Source organism: Lissotriton helveticus, chromosome 6 (genome assembly GCF_964261635.1).
Source record: "Lissotriton helveticus chromosome 6, aLisHel1.1, whole genome shotgun sequence".
In the NCBI taxonomy this organism is placed as follows: domain Eukaryota; kingdom Metazoa; phylum Chordata; class Amphibia; order Caudata; family Salamandridae; genus Lissotriton; species Lissotriton helveticus.
Genome location: NC_136067.1, coordinates 202,101,164 through 202,127,471, shown reverse-complemented (window position 1 = coordinate 202,127,471; position 26,308 = coordinate 202,101,164). Strand labels below are relative to the sequence as shown.

At 46.4% G+C, this 26,308-nt stretch overlaps 1 protein-coding gene across 1 annotated transcript in view; it reads right to left on the bottom strand.

Annotated features, from left to right (window-relative positions):
- RHAG (Rh associated glycoprotein) overlaps positions 1-2,641 on the bottom strand; it is a 260,401-nt gene extending 257,760 nt beyond the window's left edge. Inside the window, exon 1 of the mRNA XM_078647599.1 lies at positions 2,428-2,641. Coding sequence (XP_078503725.1) covers positions 2,428-2,602 — 175 coding nt within the window. The 5' untranslated portion in view covers positions 2,603-2,641. The remainder of the gene's footprint in view (positions 1-2,427) is intronic.
- Positions 2,642-26,308: the final 23,667 nt, after the last annotated feature.

The following is a 26,308-nucleotide window of genomic DNA, read 5'->3' as shown; positions in this document are numbered from 1 at the left end:
AAAGAAGGGATGAAGGCATCAATCATAGGCGGGGCAGAGGTACTAGGGTAAAAGTAAGGTTAAGGTACTAGGTTGCAAGAATAGGAAGGGCGACTTGGATAGAGTTAGAGGCAATAGGGTGGAGGTAGGTATACAAGCGCAAGGGTACAAATAGGGACAGTGGTACTAAGGGTGTGTGTAGAGTTACAGCCTCAAAGGTGTATGCAGGCATAGAAGCACTCGCAGTGTTAGAAGGTCTGCACGGTACTGCAGAGATTCTAGGATATATGTAATGCACGGCAGAGGAATAGCATGTAGGCACGGGTAAAGGTATAAAGCATAAGTAGGGATGTGCGAATCAGGGAGTAGGTATGGGTGGTAGTAGTAGTGGGTAGGTGGTGATATGATGGAAATGGAAGGGGTAGAGAGCTAGGATTTAGGAGCGTATAGAACTACTCTATGGCAGCTAGTGGTAGAAGGCAGGAGTAAAGGAAAAAACAATTTAGTTCAGTGAGAAGTGGGGTGAACTTGGCCAAGGTGTACAACGAGTTATGGAGAGAGAAAAGGGTGAGTCATGTGGGTGTTCCTCCTGCACAAACAGGGCATCTCCAGACACAGAGGACAGCAGGGCATTGCCCCAGGACCAGCTTTGGCGCTGGTGGTGCCCGTGCAACTGTCCCATGACCTCCTCTTAAGAAATTCCCTCACTACCACTCTCCAACAGTGCCTCTCCAAGCAGTGCTTGAAATGTAAAAATAGAAGTGCAGGTACTCTGTAACAGAGTACATGCTTGTTTCCGAGAGGTGCCGGTACTCTCCAATTAAAAGTATAGCATTTCTCTTGAGAAGTTCCGGTACTCTCCCTCTCAAAATAAATAGCCCTGTCTCCAAGGGCCGTCTCTGACATACATTTCACTTTTTAAAGCGCTACTCATAGTACACTCACACTCGGTTTTGTGATCTGCATGGCACACTTTCTTAGCAGCAGGCACAGTATACCTTAACTCTTCTTTATGATTAGTCAAAACTGCCACCAGACAAAATTCCGATCTATCACCAGCCGTATCATTAATCACCAAAATTATCTTGACATTTGTATTGTCGCCTTGAAACTGCTATTTTTAAACACAGCCCCCCCCCCCAAAACTTCCCCCTCCCCCCGCCTAAGTCAGCGCCAGGTGCAGCTGCACCGGTCGCACCACCCTAAATCCCTCCCTATCCCTATAAATGGTAACAGCGGGCTATGCGATCCTGAAAGAAAGAATGCAGCGCTTTTTTTTCGCCATGAAGGATGTGCTCGAAAGTGCCGTCCCCATTTTGGGAATTACATTTACGTAGTGATGTTCAAGGAAAACGTCTCACGGAAAAAAGTGACGCTCGTACGGTAGGTACATTAGTTCATCTTCTCTAGAATCACATATTATTAACTGACTCAGGAAGCCAACCCTAATGCAGTACTTAGAGTGGCCAAATATGAATGTTGTCTCCATTATTTAACTAGAAACATACGAAATGGGCTGCCATTCCGGCACAGCAATAAGTCAGTAGGTTGGAGCCATCAGCTACTTTTTAGGCTCTTTGTATGAGGAATTCTCGGTACCTCCTGTGTCAGCAAGTTAGCTCAGTGAGTTACCTGCATGCTGCTGATAATCCCATATACCCTTGAGGGCTCACTTTCTTATCTGCATGTTCATGATGTACTGTCACAGAAAAATAATAGCCTATTGTAATGTGCAGGATGATTGTGTACTGGAGTGTTGCAATACGAAGCATTATGTCCCATTTAAAAAAAACATTTCCGGAGCCTCGCCTGAAATTGCCACGTGCTGGTCACGGGCTGCCTCGGGTTTCTTTTTGTGCACTCGGTGACTCCCAGTATTTCCAGCACGGGAAACAAGCTGCGTTCATTTACAAGAAGCGGGAGTCATATCGCGCGCGCCAGCTGGATGACAAGGAGCTGCCCTAAATGCGCTGTGTCTTGGAGAACAAGATAGCGCCTCGTCCGGACTCGGAAACCGTTACACGCTTCCAAAGAGAAAACAACTCTGCCTCAGAACGCCTCTGAGGGACGAAAACAACTACCTCCGCGAGATGCTCTCCGTGGTCACTTCCAAAAGCCCTTTCTTCAGCGAGAATAATAATGCTTTGTCGAGCACAAGCGCTCGATAGGCAGGCAGTGTATCACGGTCTCGTTGTCCAGTGTCAGCAAACTGCAAAATACTGCAAAATTTGAAGTTACCAGCATTACTACATTACATGTCCTACCACGTCGAAAGCTTCCTAGCGCTTTTTTGCAGGAAGGGTTGTTCACCTAGGTATATCTAAAAATAGTGGGTTCTAAACAATCCACATAATCTTTATTGTAATAGCGCCTTAAAGTCTCCTAGGCACCTCGCAGCGCTTTATACAGCTCCCAATAAATACATAAACGCCAAAAACAAATACTTACATGGGTACAGCTTGATGAACTCGTCTTCTTCTGCGTGTGTACTATTCCTATGGTTGTCATGGTGAGGGGTGTCATAGGTGACAAAAATAGCAAACAAAATTATAAGGATGACCTGAAAGGTGATGGCCAGGAAAGAGAACTTAAACCTCATGTTAGTGGCAAAGGGCGGCGCCATGCTGCACTCCTGGGCTCTGGAGGGCTATGATGTGAAGATAAAAAACACTCGGGGGTTCTCCAGTTTTGTATTCAATGGGCTGGGCAGCCTAAGTGACATAGCAAAAAAGTTACACCCACCGAAGGAGGAGGGTGGAGTGACTGTCAATTCCGAAAATTGCACGTAACATTACTGCAGGGCATAGACAATTCAAAGGCTTCAACGCTTGCCTTGCAGTACGGACATTTTTATTTTTTATTCTTCTCTCTCTTTTTTTATTTTTAATTTCTCTGACGAATCTACGCACCACGTGTATGCACCTCTAAATGTTATCGTGCAAAAGAAGAAACAGTATATGTGTTTAAACCATACTGTACAATAACTTTCGATTAACTGCAATGTTTACAGACTTGTGACCAGTGACGCGCGCCATCCCTCCTGACCTCAAGATTCACAGAAGCGAACAGAAGCCGCTTGAATCGTTTCCCTGTAGCGCCGAATATCTTTCAGTACATTTGAGTTATTCTTTACATCAGCAGTTTAAGGGCGTTCTATTTAAACCTTTCAACTGACAGATGAAACAGATGTAACTCAGAGAGAGCACAACTAGAGCTGGCAAGAAAACCAAATATCACCGAGTGCCAAGAACTATCGAAAGCAGTAGTTATGTAGTATTAGATAACACGAGGGGCCTTATCACAAGAAGCAAACGCTTAAAGTGCTAACTGAAGAGGGGTGTCTGCCACTGTTTTGGAGCGCATGTTGTTGACAAGCTGGCGCTATTTTACCACCTTGGAGCGTTTAAACGGTTGCTGCACATGGGACCTTTAAAAGCAATAACTGCTTTTCGTTGGGCAAGTAGAAGCATTTGTGGACATACCTAAAGTAAACAGTAGAACATAAAACAAAAGCATACAAAAAAACTACAGAACAAAACGATTAAAACATAACATGGCACAGCATAACAACCACAGTATAAAACATCACAAAGCAACACTGAAGCTCAAAAGCTCAGTAGCACAAAGAACAACAGAACGCACCACCACCAAATGTGCCAATACAAATGTGTGCAAACATTTTTGTCACTTTGTACCACCTCTAGAAACCTGTCGCCCAACTGCTCAGTGAGCAATTGGAAAAGGAAAAATAAAAAGATAACGCAACATTATTATCATTTTATTTTAGGGGTGGGCGGGGCTGGACGTCATGGGAACAGGGGGAGAACTGGTGGCACTCTTAACTGTGCATGCCAGTTTGGCCTGTCTTCTCGGTCTGATGTCATTTGAGATGTCATCAGTGATGTCATCAGTGATGTCATTTGAGATGTCATCAGTGATGTCATCAGTGATGTCCCTGACCATGTTATTGAAAGGGCGAGATTTTGATCGATACCTTATATCTATTGACCCAAACCTCGATCTGGTCGACTGAACCTTTGTTGCCTGTCTTGGAAGAAAACAGTACACCTATCTGCAAGTTAGTTCACCCAATAAAGGACTCTACTCTCAAAGATCACGGACAACTTCTAGGTTTCAAAAGTTTATTGTAAAGATATAATGAGCTGCAAATACAGACATCTCAGAATGAGATTCACGAGATACACAGGTCCAATTACATACATGTGCTCTCGAAAAGCCCTCAGACGAGCAACAGAAATCACTAACACAAGTTCTAAAAATAGCAAAGCTATCAGCATAGACGCATATCGCTCCTTCATTTAGATTGGAGGAAAACAAACACAGGTTAGGCGTCCCTACCCTGTTCTAGATGGTATCCCTACTTAACCAAATCCCAACCTAACAAAGGTGTCAGCAATGAATGACCCCCAAGGGAAGTCACCCACTCTAAGTCTCTTGGTGAAAACCTAAAGTTCTCCAGTCATGACCCCTCTCTGCCTACCCATCCGCTCTCTAAAGGGTCCTCAGGTCTCTGCTCTAACTCCACCCAGGGGTGCTGTCCCTAATACAAAAACAGTCAACAACATTTGAGACGCCCCTTGCGAAACGCCTCTCACGTGGTGCAACTTCAGGCTTTTTCCATGATGCTTTGTATTGGGCCTCAGACGTTAGAGTTGACCTTGCTTCTCGGATTCGTCTCCGGCCCGCTGATACCCCTTAAACATTCCAAAACCCTCCTCCATGTCTAGGCCGTCCACTGAACAGACCTCTATTCATTCATTTATAATTGGATCCCCCCTTTCCTGTTGCAGACAGATATCTGCCGCCAAGAACCCAACTCTCATAGACTTCTAAAAAGGCTTGCAACATTTCTCAGCCCAGACATGTACGTGTAAATCAATGCTAAAACATTTCAGGCCTACAATATTTCTCATTATGATTATAGCATTCAACTTCTTCATTTGGTTAAAGCATGTTAAAACTCTTATTCTATTATTCAGTAAACATTACTATAAATCATGGCCCATTAATGCAATGACCAAAAACGTTAAAACAATCTGTGTCGTGAAAAGAAACACCTTCCCTTTTAGCTCCAGCTCTGGCCCTGAGGCCTACCACGTTCTGCTCTTAACCACATACCACCTTATGTTTTATCAGCTTCACGACATGGATTCAAAAATAATCACATCTAATAAAGTCATATAATGTCACACATTTCTGTATTAGTTCCACTTCTACTTAAATCTCTACATTAGCTATACATTCAGAATATATTTGCAGATACTATTAGCACTCATGGCATTTCCCTTCATGATTTGTGCTTACTACAGGTAAGTGTGATGTACTCATACAATTAAATCAGTTTGCGCTCTCTCAGTTCCCCCCTTTGATGACCTCTCGGGGTCATCACTAACATTTAAACTGCAGTTATTGCTGGCATTCTCTGCGCTTCCAGAGCTCTCAGGCTCCTGTACTGATTATCTTGTATGGCAGCCAATCTCTGCAGCTGCTCTCTTTGGGCCCTTTCTGACCTTCTTGCTCTGTACCATTTGAATACCCTCACCAATCCCCACAATATTATCCCACAGATCAATATTATGATGATAGGCTTTAGGATGTACCATACAAAGCTTTTGCCTAAGGCGGAAAACCACCCTCCAACTGTACTCATTCCGTGGCCCACCTTTTCCCAGACATTTTCTCTACTCAAGTCTTCGATCTCCTTGTGTATATTAGTTATGTTCTTAATAACCTTCTCAAGGGGCTTCGAAAGGTCTGGAATGTAAGTGCAACATTCCTGGACCTTCAAAGCCTTACAGACTCCGCCCTCTTTTGCTAATAAGACATCTAATGCAAGCCGATTTTGAAGAACCATAGCCCTTATCGATTGCATCTCTCCTTCTACCAGCATTAAGGACTGAGCAGTGCTGGCAGACAACCTGTCGACAACTGTTGCCAATCGTCTAATTTTAACATCATTAAGGATTATTCCCAAAAGAGGGAACATAGCTCCAAAGACATCTCCAACCATTTCGGCATCACCTACATCTCTCCTTCCCCTCGATGATGTCTGACCCTCAATGATCACTAAGTCTTGTGCATGATATATTTTGGGGAAGACAATTGCCAAGTAACATGATCCATACCAGTTGTCAGGTAGTCTCACGTAAGCATTTCTTCCACATACAAAATACACATTTGGAATCACTTGCATTCCCTTCAGGAAATCCTTAGTGTAGTACTCTAAATTAAAAGCATGTTCACAGTCAACTTCACCCACGTATACATTTTCATAATACGTTTTGGCTCGGTGAAGACATAGCTTTCCTCTCTGCGCTTTATCTAAAGCTATTGGACCACTACTACCCTTTCTCTTATGGGACTTCTCTTCCTCGGTCCAATCTAATTTCCCTTGTCCTGATTTTTTCAAAATCTTTTGTCTCCTGTAACGATCATCCACCTGCCCTATGAACTTTTTCTCGACTTCTGACACCTTGCATGTCAGATTATTTCTACGGGCATGTGAAGTATCTAAGGTAATCCAAGGAATGAAGAATTTGGCCAACCTGTCTTCACTCTTCCAGTAATCCCATTTATTCATCTGCTTATAATTCGGGACTTCTGGCAACACTGAATCATAATTAGAGAAATAGTATTCAAAACTATCTCTCTCATAAAATATACTAAGCAATAAGCTACATGTAATGCCATATGTCAGAGGGAGGTGATGATAGCGAATTCCTTCATCTACAGACGCAGGCAACTGCATGCAGACGTAGCAATCCTTAACCTCCATGGCATCCACGTATTCATACAAGAGTTTAGCATAAGCATTTGACCTAAAGTCTCCTTGGGACTCGTCTACATGTAACCTGCGGGCTTCTGCAGCTAATAACGCTTTCTCTTGAGTGTTTTCCCTTTTCTCACCAGCAACTATAGGTGTAAGCGTTACTACAGAACTCACATCAGTTACCTTTACCTCTTCTTCATTTCCCTTTACATAAGAGATTGTTACCACTAAAGCTATTAATATTATCACTCCTACTATTAGTGTACCTATTATACATTTGGCTCTGCGGTTCGGGGTGCCGGCCTCCATTTCGTCAGATATTATAGCTCTCTCTTTATCTTTGCAAAAAGTTCCTTTACTCTCGTTCCTTTACAGTCTCTTTTCAATCCTTTTTGTCTTTAGAATCCACACAGCTGGAGGCTGACAGCCTTTTTCGCAAAAAGTCCTTTAACAGTTCAAAAAGACAACCCTAGCCCTTCTCCATCAACTCAAGGGATTCCCTAAAATTCTCTGCTTCCTGGGCGCTAGGTAATCTTCTTTTTTCTGCTTGCTTTATTTACAAAGTCCTTTAACAGTCAACTATCAGATTTGTGGTTGCAGCTTCAATAGCATAGTTCAATATTTCCAAGCGAAGAGTGTGCTCTTCATGTGCTGTTATCGTTGTACCAAAGTCGGGGAATTGCAATTCTGTAAGAAACATATGTTTTAACTTGCTGAGGCGGGGAGGTCTGGGGAGCACGAATGTTAGTGACCCTTCTTGTTCGACACCGGGTACCAACAGTCGTATTTCCACGGTGATAATGGGCTCAGAACTGGACACCACCACCGCTCGGATCCTCCCTGTCTCCGGTTTCACAGACATTTGTCGCCAGATATGTCCACTCAGGTGTGGAGTATCTTCTGTTAGGCACACGCACTCTTCTTGACCTTCTTCGGTCCGGTGCCTCAGCGCCCTGAGCACCTTCTTCTGGGTCTGAGTCTTCTGATATCGGAGGAAGGGTTGCTTCTGGAGTTGACCTCAGGCTAGAGCTCCTTCTTTGCGGCCAATTAGCTTCTCCACGTGCCCTTCTACTCCTTCTCCTTCTGGTCTGTTCTCGCTCTCTTTCAGACCTGTCAGGATCAGACTCGTACTCCCAGCTACTTTCTCCTTCTGTAGCGTCTTCAGTTTCGCTGTTGTACTGACCGTCCTCAGCTTGGTCAGACTCGTTCCCTGCTTCCGCGGGCACCTCTACAGCTGGACTAGCCCCCTCTATGGCTTCTTGGTCCTCAGCTGGACGTCCATCCGAGAGAGGAGCTGTTTCCAGAGGTGCTGGAACCCTTTTCGTATGTGACGCGTGGATCCAATTGGGCAGGCCTCCCACCTTTACAGCTGTGCTTGTGATCAGGATGACCTGGTAGGGCCCACGCCAACGAATATCCAAGCAGCTTCTTCTCACATGTTTCTTCACCAGGACCCAGTCCCCAGGATACAGGTCATGGCAAGGGCCCTGGCACGCTGGAACCTCTGCAGCCTGCACCTGAAGGGACACAGAACGCATGGCGTCAGACAGCCCCTTACAATAGTCCAGGATCATATCATCTGTGATATTTAACAGTGCAGTAGCTGGAATAGATGGCAGCCTCATTGCTCTCCCCATTAACACCTCATGTGGTGACAACCCTGTTCTTCTGTCTGGGGTACTACGAAGGCTCATGAGAACTAATGGCAGGGCATCAGGCCAACTCAGAGTCGTTGAGGAGCAAACTTTAGCTATTCTGGACTTGATCGTGCCATTGATTTGTTCCACAATTCCTGAAGCTTCTGGTCGGTAACTGCAATGTAGCTTTTGATCAATATTTAGTGCAACACAAATCATCTTCACAAGCTCGCTGTTAAAATGTGTTCCCCTATCTGATTCCAAAAAGGCCGGCACCCCGAAACGAGGGATAAGTTCTCTAAGCAGTAACTTAGCCACTGTGAGGGTGTCGCACCTACGTGTAGGGTATGCCTCAACCCATCTGGAGAACACACAAACAACCACCAGGACATAGCGGAGGCGGTTGCACCTTGGCATTTCAATGAAGTCTATCTGCATTCTATTGAATGGACCTCCAGACCTTCCTATGTGACTTAGTGCAACTGGTGTTCTTTTCCCTACATTCAGCTGCTGGCAGGTCACACAACGCTGGCACACTGCTTCTGCTGCTATTCTAAACTTAGGATTGTACCAAGTCTGTCTAAACACTCTCAGCATAGCATCTCTCCCTAAGTGTACGGGACCATGTATGAGTCTAGCCATTGGACTCACCATCTCATTGGGCAACACTGCTCTGCCGTCTGCTGAGACCCAAAAATGAGTCTCACCCATTACACATCCTGCCCTTTCCCATGTTTCTTTTTCGGAATCTGGAGCATTTTCTTGCATGATTGACAGTTCATCCCAAGTATCAACAGTTTCCAGTATCATGGCTAATTCAGTTCTTACATTTATTCCACCCACATCCACCTCTGTGAAAGAGTAACCTTGTTCCGCGCAATACCGCGCAACTTCATCAGCATATCTATTGCCTTTCGAAACAAAGTCCTCATTTCTGGTATGTGCGATGCACTTTACAACTGCGATACTTGCTGGACATTGCAATGCTTCTAACAACAGGCGCACAAACTCTCCATTGCGAATGGGAGAGCCTGAAGAAGTCATGAACCCTCTTTGAGACCATAACTGCCCGTAATCATGAACTACCCCAAACCCGTACTGGCTGTCGGTGTAGATGGTGACTCGAATTTGATTGCTTGCCAAGCAAGCACGTGTCAGGGCAATAATCTCGGCTACCTGAGCGGAGTGTACTCCTTCCAGGCACCCAGCTTCCACAACTCCTTCAATTGTACAAACAGCATAAGCTGCTCTCAATTGCCCAACTTCGTCTCTTACACATGAGCCATCGACAAAGAAAACTTCGTCTGGGTCGGTCAGTGGCTCATCTACGATGTCGGGTCTGGGTTTGGTGCATAGTTCAGTCACATCGAGACAGTCATGGTCTGTACATTCATCATCATCATCAATATCATTTGGAAGTGGCATTAAGGTAGCAGGGTTCAAAACAGAGCATCTCTTGAGGGTCACGTTCTCTGCAGCAAGAATAACTTGCTCATAGCGCGTGAGCCTGCTGTTGGTCAGATGCTGTGTTTTGGTCCTGGTCATTAGCAGTTCAACAGAATGTGGCACGCACACCTCTAACGGGTGCCCCATAACGATATTTTCACATCTTTCAATGCTGACACCCGTTGCAGCAACGGATTTGAGACATCCGGGCAACGCTGCGGCTACTGGGTCTAAAGTAGCCGAGAAATAAGCAACTGGTCTACGGGCATTCCCATGGATTTGGACCAACACAGACAACGCACAACCTTCTCTCTCACAACAGTAAAGAAAAAATTGTTTATTGTAATCAGGCATTCCCAATGCCGGAGCACGACACAGGTCCTCTCTCAGCTGTAGGAACGCCATCAAACAGTCTTTGTCCCATGGTACCGGATCACTCACCTCTTTGTGCGTCAGTTTTTGCAAGGGCTTTGCTTTCAGTGAAAAGTTCACGATCCACTGTCGGCAATAACCCACCATCCCTAGGAACATCCTGACCTCTCTCTGTGTCTTAGGCGCGTTCATTTTCATGATCGCCTCTATCCTGTCTGGTGACACCTTTCGTTTGCCTTTCTCAATTCTGTGTCCCAAGTACTGCACTTCTGTCAGGCAGTACTGCAATTTTCCCGGGGACACCTTGTGCCCATTGGCAGCTAGGTGATTTAACAAAGCAATGGAGTCTTCCCTGCAAGCTTCTTCTGTTTCTGACGCCACAAGGAGGTCGTCTATGTACTGGACCAGAACTGACTTCTGGGGCAGCACTAGACTTTCAAGATTTTTCTTCAAAAGCTGGTTAAAGATCGATGGACTCTCTGTATACCCCTGAGGGATACGACACCATGTTAGGACGCGATTTTCCAGCTTAAATGCGAAAAGAAAATGGCTATCTTCGTCCAAAGGGATCGAAAAGAAAGCCTGACAAAGATCGATCACAGTGAACCACTCAGCTTGGAATGGAATCTGAAACAGTATCACTGATGGATTCGGTACCACTGGACAACATGAAACGACTATGTTATTAATCTTTCGCAGGTCCTGTACTATCCGAAATTTCCCATTGGGTTTCTGCAGACCCATAATCGGGGAGTTGCATGGACTACCCACGATTTCTTTCAGTATTCCCTGTTTAATCATGGACTCGATCACGGGTTTTATGCCTGCAATCGTTTCTGGAGTCAATTTGTATTGGGGTGTTCTTGGGAACTCAGCATGCGGTTTCACTACTATTTTCACTGGGTCCACCCCTTTGACCAATCCAATCTCTTCCCCAGTGAAATCCCATACTTCTGATGCCACTGTCTCTCTCAAGTCCCAGGGAAGCTCATCCACTGTCAAAGTAGGGTACAATTCCACGCATATTCTAGAGTTTGCAACTTTGAAATCTGCGTCATCATCATTGGTCAATACCTCCACTCCCTGAGGTGTACAATATATAGTACAATTCAATTTACACAACAGGTCTCTTCCTAGCAGACACACAGGGCTTGAATCGCAAACCACAAACTGGTGCTCATCACTGTACTTCCCTATTTTCACCTGCACCGGTTCTGTCAATTGGCTGGTTATTCTCCTGTTTGCGACCCCTACCACCTGTATGGTCTCTCCGGACATGGGCAGGTCTGGAACTGCAGCTGATCTGATCGTGGATCTAGTGGCTCCTGTGTCCACCAGAAATGTCGTAGGGCACCCTGCTACTTCTGCTTCCACATAGGGTCCCCTCTGATCTACCTCTAAGGCTGCCCCAAGGGTGCAGTCTTCTCTTTCCACTCTCTGTCCGGTTAATGGGTCCACATAATAGCACTCTTCACCTTCCACAAACAGGGGCATTTGTCTATAGGTCTTACCCATACTCCCTACTCGAGGAGGTTGCGGGAACTGGGCTCGGGGAGGAGCCCCCCCCCCTTTGAGCACCTTTCCTTGGTATGGCGTTACCCCTCTTGTAGGTGCGCTCTGGACCTCTTCCTCCTCTATCTCTTGCTCTCCTATCTCTACATTGTAGGGGCACTCGCGTTTCCAATGCCCCAGCTCGTTACACTGGTGGCACCTAGTCGTTTTCTTCAAGGTAGCGATGTCTATTCTGGGTCTAAAGGTGGAACTCTCCTCATTACCCTTGTTCTGACTGTACTGCTTCTTTCCTCCTGTACCTGTCCCTTGCTGCTGTTGCTGTGGTCCCCCCTTCCCGGCTGCTTGCATCTGTACCACCATCAACTTTTCTTTTAGTTTCTTAGCCTTGGAATCTATCTCATCACAGCAGTACCTGGCATATCTCAATATTTCGTCTAGGGGTTTACTTTGCCAACAGATCGAGTGTTGCTGAATCATTAAACTAATATCCGGTCTCAGTCCCAGGACGAACTTGGACACAAATTGCCCTATATCTTTTGGATCCATTACATCCAAGCCGCTATACTGTTTAAACGCCTTCAGCAATCTCTCGTAATATTCATGAACTGTCTCTTTGGGTTCCTGTCTCGTTCGGTCTATTCTGACCCAATCTATGTCTTGCATGGGCACCTTCTCTTTCAGCCAAGTCATCACTCTCTCGAATTTTGCCATCACAATCTCGGACGGCCCATTAGTCTTGGCATCTCTCTCTGGCTCCGTTGTGGGCCACTCAGCGCTAACCTTGCATGCTGTCCATAGATCGCCTGGTACTACAATGTCAAACAACGTGTTCAGATCTATCCATAGGACCTTGGAAATTTTTACAAACCTCTCGACTTGCTTGTACCACTCCACAGGGTTCTCTCGTAACTTGGGGAAAGAAGTGGTAAAAGCAGCTAAATCTCCCCTACTCCAAGGGACATGTACATAGTTCCCATTTGCAACTTCCCGCAAAGGGTAAGCTTCTATTCCCTGCTGTCCTGGTGTCATACCAATCATGCTTCTTCTGCCGGTCCCTTTCTTGGACCACCTCTCTTCCCACTTATCTAGTGCCCTCCATGTCCTTATTCCAGTGATCAGTTCCCTTATGTGTGTTTTCAGCCCAATCGTTCTCCTCTCATCTAGGTCTCGATCTGAGTAATGTAGCCTGTGGTTACCCTGTAATGCTTTGGTTCTTGACAAGTCCACCATATATTTGCCTGCTAGTTCGACTAACTTCTCATGGACTGCTCTCGCCTTTCGTGTGATGTCCTTTGCCATATACAGTATTTCATCCTGCTCATACATTTCCATTCTTTCTAAAGGCAGGGTACCATCTACCATGTCATCCAGGTCTGACCTTAAACTGGAGACATCAAGTCTCTTGGCTTTTATCTCAGCTCGCAATAGGTCTTTCGAAGGGGGCTCGCTGGTCTCCCTACCATCCCAACTTCGAGCTCTGCGTTTGGGCTCAGGAGAGTTAATGGGTGGCCTCCCTTGCTCCCATCTCTCCAGGTCCCATGCTCGGCCATCCGATCTTGGAAGGTGATGGAACACGGGCCTATTATCCCTACTCTCTCTCTGCCCACTCTCGTCTTCTTCTCTCCTCTCACCGCACATCTCTCTGTTATTTTCCCTCTGGTCGCTACACTCCCTTTGCCTCGTATCGCTCAGTATCCGATACGATCCTTCCTGGTTCCCCATATTCCCTGGGCTGCGCTCATTTCTGTCATCACAGGGACTATGGTGCGACCTCTCACAACTCCCATTCAGTTCTCTGGTGCCAGGTACACAGTGTGGACACTTAAAGCTGTTCCTGTACTCTTGCGCTCTCTTCTCCCCTTCACTGAGTATTGGGCGCGCCACCCCTCCACTCCCGGGGCCCCCGTTTTCCAGGTCTGTTCTACCTCCACTCCGGGCCCAATGGGTGACTCCCCTACTCCCTCTACAGTCCCACTCCGGGCTACTCTCCCCAGCCCCGCAGTGAGTCCGTGCTCTGCTGTCCTGACTTTCTCTTTCAGCTTCCGCAGCATTGATGCACTTTTGAGCCTTCACTGCCTCATCCCACTGCTTCATGTACTCATTTAGCTCTTGAAAGGATTTTCGTCCCGATCCCCTCAGATCCATTGGCCATCTAGGGCCCCCAGGATCTCCTCCTGGGTCCCCTGCTGTGTGCATCGGGGTGCTCCACTCTCTGGGTATCGGCATCTGACTTGGGGAATTAGTGGTATCGTTCCTCCTTGCCTGTTCTGCTCTTTCTCTGTCTTTCCGTTTCCGTTCTTCCCCTTTTGCTCTCTCTTGGTCATATATCGATATTATAGGACCTATGGTAACAGGTACCTGCAGTGCATCTGGTAATGGGTAGGATGTGGCGCTTTCCGTTTCCGGCGCTCTTTGTACCACAAACCTACCGACTACCTGTTGCACCTGACTAGGCTGGAGCAACTCTTTCTTTGGCTCAGGATCCCACTCTGAACTGGGAAGCGGTCTATGCTCTCCTGCATTGCCCCCCTTTGCTCCTTCAGTATTCTCGACCTCTCCCCCTGCTCTATTATACGGGGGTGGCCTGTCTGTCAGTAATCTGTTTATCAGGCTGTCCTCTGTTTCGCTCTCATCATCTTCTTCCAGGGGACTTTTATTTACTGGCGCCTCTAACACTGGGTACAGTTTATTTATTTCCAAATTATGCACTCTCCATCTTTTAGCATCCGCATCCCACCTGGCATCCTGTACTGCCCTTACCGAGCGTTTCACCCTTTCTTGTCGTCTGTTCATATTCCTTTCATGCGCTGCCCTAAGCCAGGCATCAAGGGCTTCGAACTGGGTTGGTCTAGGCAAGGGTCTCTTTGAGGTCATGACTGATTTCAATCGATGTAACACCTCTAATCTGAACGTCCCGTACTTCGGGAACGTCAGTTCCTCATTTCCTTCAGTAATCTTACTCCACTCTGATATCCAAAGGATCGTATGCAACCCAACATTTACTGCCATATAACGAGCTGGCGTACCCTCCGGCGGGGCTTCTTCCCCTTCATACGATCCTCCCTTCTCTTTCTTAAACAGCGCTTTCAACCATTTAAAACACTTCATAATTATGCGCACAAAATCCAGCCTCGCTACTCTGTTTACTTCCTGATGACAATCCACCAATCCTGTCGCGGCTTTGCTAGCTTGGCCTATCACAGCGCGGTCTTTCTCCTGTCGGCCAATCACGTCGCGACCCTGTCTGACGTGTTCGCTAGCTGGCCTATCACAGCGCGGTCTTTCGCCGGTCAGCCAATCACTGCGCGACACCACCTGACGTCACTTTTCTCCGCTTCGCAGCAGCACCCCTCCTTTCTCAACTCGTCTCCCGGTTATGCATGCGTCCCATTCATACTCTGAAAAATGACTACTTCCGACCAAGCGGTCACTTCTCTCGACTGTACGTCCACAGTCTATCTGTAATTGTCAACACAACTGACGAGATGTCTATCGTCTCTCTGATAGGTTGCTTACACACACAGTAACTTCCGACCAGCGTCCGTTACTCACGCACTCACTCTTACGTTCCCCCTATCTCGGTCTCTCGGGTGATCAATGGTACCTCATGACCCCCTTCACACTAGTTGACAATTACTCTGGGTGTCCGATACACCCGAACCACTTAAGCTCTCCTTGAACTTAAGATTTCCACCGGTTGCGCGCGCTCACAACCTGTTCCACAGTCACTCTACAGACATTCAACTCCGCCAGACATTTACAACATAGATACAATACAAAAACACCGCAATCTAACACGCATAACCCTTTATACTCACTCTCGACCGATACTGCTGCTTTTTCTGTCTCACGTCATCCGGATCTTCTTCTGCGGGCTGTTCTTCCGATCATCGATTTCTAGGGGCCTTGGGGTAAGCTAACCTGGCCTAGGTCACCGTCCTCAAGAAGGCAACCATCCTCTATAGCTACCAACTGAAAGGGCGAGATTTTGATCGATACCTTATATCTATTGACCCAAACCTCGATCTGGTCGACTGAACCTTTGTTGCCTGTCTTGGAAGAAAACAGTACACCTATCTGCAAGTTAGTTCACCCAATAAAGGACTCTACTCTCAAAGATCACGGACAACTTCTAGGTTTCAAAAGTTTATTGTAAAGATATAATGAGCTGCAAATACAGACATCTCAGAATGAGATTCACGAGATACACAGGTCCAATTACATACATGTGCTCTCGAAAAGCCCTCAGACGAGCAACAGAAATCACTAACACAAGTTCTAAAAATAGCAAAGCTATCAGCATAGACGCATATCGCTCCTTCATTTAGATTGGAGGAAAACAAACACAGGTTAGGCGTCCCTACCCTGTTCTAGATGGTATCCCTACTTAACCAAATCCCAACCTAACAAAGGTGTCAGCAATGAATGACCCCCAAGGGAAGTCACCCACTCTAAGTCTCTTGGTGAAAACCTAAAGTTCTCCAGTCATGACCCCTCTCTGCCTACCCATCCGCTCTCTAAAGGGTCCTCAGGTCTCTGCTCTAACTCCACCCAGGGGTGCTGTCCCTAATACAAAAACAGTCAACAACATTTGAGACGCCCCTTGCGAAACGCCTCTCACGTGGTGCAACTTCAGGCTTTTTCCATGATGCTTTGTATTGGGCCTCAGACGTTAGAGTTGACCTTGCTTCTCGGATTCGTCTCCGGCCCGCTGATACCCCTTAAACATTCCAAAACCCTCCTCCATGTCTAGGCCGTCCACTGAACAGACCTCTATTCATTCATTTATAATTGGATCCCCCCTTTCCTGTTGCAGACAGATATCTGCCGCCAAGAACCCAACTCTCATAGACTTCTAAAAAGGCTTGCAACATTTCTCAGCCCAGACATGTACGTGTAAATCAATGCTAAAACATTTCAGGCCTACAATATTTCTCATTATGATTATAGCATTCAACTTCTTCATTTGGTTAAAGCATGTTAAAACTCTTATTCTATTATTCAGTAAACATTACTATAAATCATGGCCCATTAATGCAATGACCAAAAACGTTAAAACAATCTGTGTCGTGAAAAGAAACACCTTCCCTTTTAGCTCCAGCTCTGGCCCTGAGGCCTACCACGTTCTGCTCTTAACCACATACCACCTTATGTTTTATCAGCTTCACGACATGGATTCAAAAATAATCACATCTAATAAAGTCATATAATGTCACACATTTCTGTATTAGTTCCACTTCTACTTAAATCTCTACATTAGCTATACATTCAGAATATATTTGCAGATACTATTAGCACTCATGGCATTTCCCTTCATGATTTGTGCTTACTACAGGTAAGTGTGATGTACTCATACAATTAAATCAGTTTGCGCTCTCTCATTATCAATGATGTAATATGTGACATCATCAGCAGTGGATTGCGGGCGCGCGAGTTACAGTGAGTCCAACTAACTATAACGTGGGAATTTCAATGGTTTTGTATGAGTAAAATGTTCAGCTAACTATAACTGGTGTGAAACCTATGGTTTTTTCAGTGAATTTCAAAGGTTTTTTTAAATGCTAATTCCTAACTATAACGAGTGTTAAACCTATGGTTTTTTCAGTGAATTTCAAAGGTTTTTTAAATGCTAATTCCTAACTATAACGTTTGTGAAACCTATGTTTTTTTCAGTGAATTTCATATTTTTTTTAAAAGCTAATACCTTTGTATATCGACTTTGTAACCTACGTTTCTTTTTTTTTGTTAGCTGTTTTTTACAAATAATAATTATATATTTAAAAAAAAAAAAGATTTGTTCAATGTATAATACACATTTGCCCAGCACACTTCAAAAACGTTTGTTACAGATAGATAAATCAAATAACAGTTTTTCCAATTTTCGAACAAGTCGATGTTTTTAGTTTGCAGTAGTTCTTTATTGTTCAATCTTTTAAAAGCCTTTAGACAGCATCACTTTTGGAACCGCCAACGCGTTTCGTCCCATCCAGGGACTTCTTCAGGGCTTGAACAATTCGTATGATCTATACTAGTTGGTGTTGTCTTGTAAATCCTTAATGAGGACAATCTAGAGGGTAAGTTTCTAGTCAGAGACCCCTTATATATTCGCAGTTGCAATTTATTAAATTTCACTTGTTGGTCCTTAATTCATGTGGTATGGGACATCACATTTATTCGTGGGATGGTCAATTTACGAAGGTAACGACCCGGATATGATAAAGCGGGTCCGGAAGAAGGGGTCCGTCGATCGTCTCAGCTCCAACCAGGGATCACCTCGAGGTCATTAAGGATTTACAAGACAACACCAACTAGTATAGATCATACGAATTGTTCAAGCCCTGAAGAAGTCCCTGGATGGGACGAAACGCGTTGGCGGTTCCAAAAGTGATGCTGTCTAAAGGCTTTTAAAAGATTGAACAATAAAGAACTACTGCAAACTAAAAACCTCGACTTGTTCGAAAATTGGAAAAACTGTTATTTGATTTATCTATCTGTAACAAACGTTTTTGAAGTGTGCTGGGCAAATGTGTATTATTGGATTGTTGAGGGTTGGTTTTTCGAATCCACCCTTAAACTAAGGGAGTATAGGGAATTGTACTCTCAGCCCCCTGCACCTTCTCCATCTTATTAATACTGACAGGGTACCTTTTAGACTGGTGCTGACATCTTATGCTTTGATTCCCTTTTTGTTTGTGTTTGTTCAATGTATATATATTTTTTTAAATAATTTTTTCTTGGTGCGCTCAGGGTGCGCGCATCGGTAAGCTTACCCGTATCATTTTGTCTTGGAGCGCTCAGGGTGCGCGCACCGGTAAGCTCTCCCGAGAGCGCTAATTCTGCGTTCATAAAAAAAATATGTATGAAAACTAAATAATAATGCAAGACATTCAGTACCATACTTATAAAAGCAGTATTTTTGATTTTCCGAATGAAAATTATTTTGCATTTCCGTAAAGCTACCAAAACGTCACTCAGGCGCGCCACGTAAGCGCCCTCGGAAGCGCCTACGTTCGCGCCGCGTAAGAGCACCCGGAAGCGCTCCGGTCAGTGGCGTCACTAGGGTTGGTGTCACCCGGTGCTGGTAACTCATGGTGTCACCCCCTCACGACTTACCGCATGGACCTCCTCCACTCCGAGTCCGCCAAGAAGGTAGGCCGACACAGTCATGCGTCAGATCTTCCAAATACACAGTGCTGCCTTGGGCCCACCATCTTTTTTTCATTCTATATCTGATTTATCTAATGGGATTCCCTAAGCAGAAGACACCCTGGAACACATACGATAATAGATTAGATACAGAGCTAGGTGCTGCTCCCGACACAGATGATTCATATAGTGATATCGAACACCAGGCAGCTCTGAAAATGAATCACTCCTTGACACGTCTTTAAAAAGCTTTCTTCCTTTTTTAGGTCTCGCACCTGGCGACGCAGCCTGCAGGCTGCAGGCTGCAGGCCGGATCGGCCGCAGGCTGCAGGCCGAATCGGATGGGTGAGCGTGCGCGTTCACCACGTACATTTACGCACTATGCCCTTCTCCTGTCTCCCTTGCAAGCCTACGCTGTTACTTTCGCTTTCCCTCCCCTCTCCGCCATCGGCTCCACAGCCCGTCGACGTGCACCGAAGTCGATTTCCCTCGCGCCACCAGCAGCTGGTAGAAGCAGCTGCAGACTCGGCTTGGGCAGTAAACTAACAGCTCTGTTCAGCAGCGGGAGGTGCAAGGTCTCCAGTGTGGACTATGCGAGGTCAGTGCAGAGAGCACACTGTGAGGAAGCACTGCTACATACACCCCGCTTCAACACCGGTCATTATCCCGCACATACCATTCCCTCTCCGTACCAGTCTGATCCGCGAGGCTCCCGTCAACTACTGCGGTCAGACGATGCTTCTCTCTCCATGATGTATACTCGTGCAGCAAACCCCAGGGAACTTTAAACCCCGTGAGATCTGGGCGGACAGACGGGAGGAACCTGGCTCAACAGCAGTCCTGAACAATCCCCGTCCCATGTTTCCTCTTGTAACGTATCATTTGCTTTTGTAATGTGTTCACTTGTATTTTTTCCTCATGTATCTCTACTGTTCCTCTTGTAAAGCGCTCTGACACCTTCGGGTAAAGTCAGCGCGATATAAAAACGCATGAAATAAATAAAAAAAATAAAGCCGTCCCCTTGGGTATAGAACGTGCTAAGTCCATTGTGGCAACAGGCTGGCAGTGGGAGTGGTGGGGGAGGTGAGCGAGGCGCACAGTGGATAGCTCATCACTTTATTAGGTAGCCCTGCCTCCGGAACAGCTAGTCCAGCACCTCTCGCCAGATCCCAGAGCGTAAGCGGCCCCAACACAGGTCAGCTCCCGTCCCCGGAGGAGCATCAATCTCTGCTGTGTCTCTCCAAGGGCAGCCAGTGCGCTCTCGGGGGCACCCACGCAACTCACTCTGAGCCCCTGCCCTCAGCCATGGGCCGCACCCTGCATTCGTGAGCAAACCACAGGAGAGTACACAGCCCTGGCCAGCAGACATTAGAGAACCCAGCCCTGCCAGCTCCTGTGCCCGGACAGACCACAGCAGAGGACCCAGCCCGCCAGCTCCTGTGCCCGCTGTTCAAACAGACCGCAGCAGAGGACCCAGCTCCTGTGCCCGCTGTTCAAACAGACCACAGCAGAGGATCCAGCCCTGCCTGGTCCTGTTCCCGCTGCCTCTCTTGTTTATGTACTTGCAAACATGCTGCGTTGGTGTGACAGCACCAACAGGTATGAAGCCATTTCGAAATTTAACTCATGTTTTTCTGAGTGTGTGTTTCTGTGTAGTACTTGTTGTTTATCTTGTTTTCGCCTCTCGTTCTCAAGACTTGTCGCACATAAGTCATTTGGTGCGGGGGTCGACCCTGCACTTCTGCCAGACCGCCGGAGCAGCAGGACGGGCCCCGGAGCAGAGATGTGGCGACAGGCCGTGCAGAACTGGAGGTGAGCCGGCTGGGAGTGCCTGCCCTGCACGCTGCTCACGCTCTGCCGGGAGATCAGGGCTCTGGACTGTGTTGTGTTCTGCTGTGCTATGTTAGGTTGCGTGTGTTTCTTCTTAGGAATTCTACGGATTGTAGTCCTGGGGCCTTATTTATGAAGGGCTTGCGCCACCGATGCGCCACTTTTAAAATGGGAAAAAGTGACGCACCGGCAGCGCAAGGCCTTCATAAATAAGGCCCCTAGTTTTATGCTCGGCTAAGTAAGACTACAAGTCCCAGAATTCTAAGTAAAAACCAGGACTGGCCTAACTAGTCAGATGTGTGCCTGGGAAACTTGGCAGCTGTGTGCAGTAGTGATTGCCTGTTGTGCTATATGCTGTGCCATACTATTGTATATCTTTGTTACGGTAAGCTGTGCTATGGTAGAGTATTGTCTGCTATTCTGTGCTATGTTAGTATATGTCATGTTATGCCACAGTGTGCATTGTTATTGTATGTAATGTGGGCTGTGTTTATGCAGCGCAGCGATGTATTATCCAATGGTATGTCAATGCATGTTGTGCTATGGTACGTTATGCCATACTTTATTGTACTGTCATATAGCCTGTAACGCCTTGTCATGCTATAGTATGTTATGTTCTATACTCCATGCTATGCCGTGCTGTGTTCAGGATCCTATGGGACTTTTTAAGATGTGCCTGTTTCAGGTGAGTGGAAATGAAAACGTTAACTGCATGATGAAAAGAACCATCATTTCAGGTGAAACAGAACCGGTACATCCGGGCTCACTCTCAGTGTCTTGTTCATATTTCGCTCGGTTGAATTTTAAACACTGCAAGAACCTTCTTGTTTTCAGCCCCTCTTCTGACCCTTGAGCCCTCTAGCTTCCGACCAGCTATCTCGACGCTCGAAGCCTCTAGTCTAATCCCTTCCGTTTACCCCTCCTCCCCACCCCCTACCTCAACGCTCTGATGCCTATCTGCACCCCCCACACACACACTTCCAATATCTGTTCTTCTGCCCGTTTACTTTGTCCCACTCGCACATTGCCGCTTTCTCCAACCTGTCACCACATTCTCACTCTGAGAGTTGAGGCTGCACTGTCTGTCTGCACTAGCTGTAGCTGTGTTTGTGTTACACAGCGAGCCAGCATAACCAGATTGGTGTCACCCCATGATGGGGTGACATCCGGTGCGGTCCGCACCCCCCGCACCTCCCTAGTGACGCCACTGGCTCCGGTGCGCGTAGCGTAAGCGCGTCAAGTCATGTGACCTTAAAATAACAATTTTCATTGGTTGCTAACAGATTTCTTTTCCAAAGAATGAAAACCCCACCCTTTTCCTTCACTTCTTCTTTCACTTTGGTGAGAGCAAGACCTCTTTTTTTCTCTGCTAACAATCTGTGGATAGAATGGCTGCCAGAGCATCCAGCAGCAGTGAGGAGTCAGATGGTTTCATAGATGAAGAGCCTCCTCAGCCGAAGGTGAAAGAACATTTCATATGGAAATTTTTTGATATTCCTGAGGGACATAAAAAAGTAAATGCTCCAAAGGTGGAGTGTAAGATCTGCCATACTGTACTTTCCCGAGGAGACCCCAGAAGGAAGTGCAGTTTTGGTAGTTCTACTATGATTCGGCATGTCCAGAGGAGGCACCCCCAGAACTATGCCCGGGAGAGTGTCAGGGCTCTGGCACGAGAGGCTCCAAGGGATGGTGCCTCTACTTCACCTGGAGGAGAAACTGCATCGGGGAGGGGGCGACCAGAGCAGCTGATTCCAAATATTCAGCCTGTTTAGGTCTCGTGACCTCTCAATGCGCATGCGCATTGAGAGAAGCGAGACTATAGGGTTTAAACAAAGCTTACCTAACTGTGGCAATTTGGTGCTGTGCCCGTGCGCTTTTAGGTCAATGCGCAAGCGCATAGACCTAAAATGCGCGTGCACAGCATCAAATCGCCAGCCATCTGTTGCCCAGCTTGGTGCCGCTCCACCCCCTGCCGGATCAAAGGCTTTCACGGCCGGCCGGCCGTGCTTTCAGTTTACATCCGCTTGGCCGGCCGTGTCTCCTTATTTGACTTGTTATTTCTGTCCAGCTGTTCTCAAAGTGTTTGATATACCATCGATCAGAATAATACCTGTGAAAGCACAGCATTTGTAAGTAAGCCCCTGTTGCTTTAACACGGACAACTTGGATTTAGCAGCGTTTTGACACACGGGCTGAGACATTTTTATACAGCGTTTGTAAGTTTGCATGTTTCACAGGCATTTGACTTTACCGCTCTCGCTCTGGGTACATTTTCTCCTGTTTTCTTTTACATTTCATTGGCACTTGTCAGGCAAAACTCACCAAGTATTATTTTTTGGTGCCCGATCTTTATTTTTTTCCACCACTGCAGTTCGCTGCTACCAGCATTCACTTCTTCACATTTTTCCTTCCGGGCTTTTCACCCTTGTAAAGCTTACGCGACTTCCATCTTTCACCCACGCTCACACTGGGAATGGCTGTTCAAGCCAGCATGATTTCAGCTCATTTGACTGCTCTCGCTCTGGGTTTCACCTTTTAGGGTTCCTCGCTTGTATTTTCCAACTATCGTCGTGAATTGCACAGATGTAACTTCATAACTCTCCTCTTTTTTCATCTGACTCGACTGCACTTTCAATTAAACTTTATTGATGCATGTCCACCATATCACTTGTTAAATCTTCGACTCTCGGGAACGTTGTGATGTTTTTATTTTTACTTTTGAGGGAACTTCACTCAATCCTTTGATCCACTCTACTGGTTGTATTGTACTTTTTTGATCAAAAATTTCACAGCTCGTGTTCACCCCATTACTCACCGGAATGTATTCACCGAGTCTACTTGCTAGGGGACTTTCTGTTCACTGCTACCAGGGCCTATTGGATGTCAAAAATTCACCACTTCTTGACACACACGGCACCTGTCGTATTTAAGCTGCGCTTCACATTTCCATGCCGAAAATTACCAACACAGTTCCATAATATTTGGGTCCCCAATTTCGCCGCCCACCACGGAGGTATGAGAAACCATGAACTTAAACAATTACACCGTCAGTGCTGGTGTGTACAGTTTTATGCTTAACGCGATACATACACTTTCGCACAAGGCAACCTTCGCCTTTAGTGAATACTTGTCAAAAAGCCCTTTCAAAAAGAAATTACGTTAAAGTGCGCCTAGGCCAAATTAAAGGTCGGGTAAGAAGCTCAGCAGTAAAAAAAAAAGCAAATGGGGTGACTGCTGCTTTTACTGAAGCGTTGTTATGGACAAGTTAAACACACAAAGATTCAGTATAACCATTGCAAGCCCGGTTCTGGAATCAAACTTTCCTTTATACATTTCTGTCACTGTCTGGTTCCCTGTGCAGTTTCATGAATGTGTACTGCCACAGTCATCCCCCAGCATGCGCTGTGCCAACAAGCCTTTGAAGTGAAGCTTTGCTTCACTTCAAAGGTATCCGCTCCCCCCGCCCCCTGCTTCACACGTCTCACGGCAGCCAGGCCATCTCGTATTTCTCCTCCCACGTTAGAGCTATATCTTTGGCGCTGCATGAGTTCTCTACCTCACTTTAAGTATCTCGGGCTGCCAAAACAGGCTGAACTCTCTAGCTATGTTAATTTATCATTAACTTTAATATAGCTCAGACTGTGGCGTCATTGACGTCAAAGCGCTTAACATACATTGAGGTGTATTCGCAAGGAATCACATTTTACACATAGCTGTTTCTACGAAGTTTAGCAAATATATATAGTCAGAAGGCATGGGGCTGGCATGTGGGGTTTCCCAACATCAACTACTTCAAACTTACCGAGGGCAGGACGCGTGTTTCAATGTAATTGTTGCTGCGCATTTTGTTGCCACAGGTCAGCTCGAATGAGCAAGACTGTGATCCTCGGCAAATTTCAGGGTCTGTTGCTAATACCGCACTGTTAACTTTATTGTCTAGTTATGTAGGTTCCCACACATCCTTGTTCTTGCAAATCGCCGAGGACAGCCAAAGTAGTTGAAATCTTACTCCCGGGGGCAATTAGTTAAACTGCTTCCTTATCAGCTCGTTAAATCCAGTAAAGTTCTGCCTCACTCGAGGAACAGTTGAGGCCGAGCCACAGACGCGCGGTACTTGAATCCTGCTAAAGACATTTCGTTGCTGAATCTTACGAAACAGATGGCGTTGTGTCATGTCCAAGTGTTGATCAAATGATTGGTTAGTTGACAGCAACAGAGTAGAAAAGAGCGGTATTACCTTATTCTTAAACGCACGCATTGGTACACAACAGCCTGGAACCAACCTGTAGGTTTCAATCTCACATAAACTGACTCAGGATTTCATCATTGATGGGCACTTTCAACAAATTGTATATATGAATACGTAGGATTAATCCTACGTATTCATATATACAATTTGTTGAAAGTGCCCTTCAATGCTAGGTCCTTGTTGTTGAATTACATGTTGATTGGAGGGTGGCCTGGCATTGAGTTTCCCTCTGCAGCTCCTTGTTGAATTTCAGTATTTCATCATGCCAATGTTGATACATTTGAATGAGTGTTTTAATGTTTTTTGTAAAAGCACACAGATACTCAGAGGGAGTATTATACCACCTATTTACATGTATTATTCTTGTCAGATAGGGAAGCAGAAAAAACCGCACGGCTACTCAAAGGGAAACAGGATGGGAACAAAATTGACATAAAGGAAAAATATTGCGCATTTAACTTCGGCAAAGATGCATTTGCTGTTCCCACTCTTCCCCGCCCTCCTGCTCCCTGCACAGATGTAAAACAGATAATTAAGGAAGCAGTGAACCTTATTTTTGTTACAGTAAACAGTAATAGACGGCCCCTTGCTTTACTCGTGCGAGCTTAAGGTTTAGCCGAGTGGCCGCGCGCCGTCTGTGACAGAAGCCTCCTCCTCCTCCTCCTCCTCGAGTTCAGCTTTTCGTCTAATGATACCGGACATCAATGAGTTCTCATCCCAATTTGCAGACTCCGCACACCACTCCTGCACATCCACCGCCACATCCACTGCCACATCCACCACCACATCCACCACATCCACCACACCCACCACCACCACACCCACCACCACTACATCCACCACCACATCCACCACAACCACCACCCCATCCACCACCACCCCATCCACCACCACCACCGCATCCACCACCGCATCCACCATCACCACATCCACCACATCCACCACCTCCACCACCACCACATCCACCACCACATCCACCACCACATCCAACCCCACATCCACCACCATCACCACCACATCCACCACCATCACCACCACCACCACCACCATACCCCCCAGATCCACCACTACCACATCTATATGTGTGTGGCTCTGTGTGTGTACCACCACCGCATCCACCACCGCATCCACCATCACCACATCCACCACCACTGCATCTACCACCACATCCACCATCACCACCACACCCACCATCACATCCAGCACCACATCCACCATCACATCCACCATCACCTCCACATCCACCATGACATCCACCGCCACATCCACCACCACATCCACCACCACCACATCCATCACATCCACCACCACCGCATCCACCACCGCATCCACCACCACCACACCACT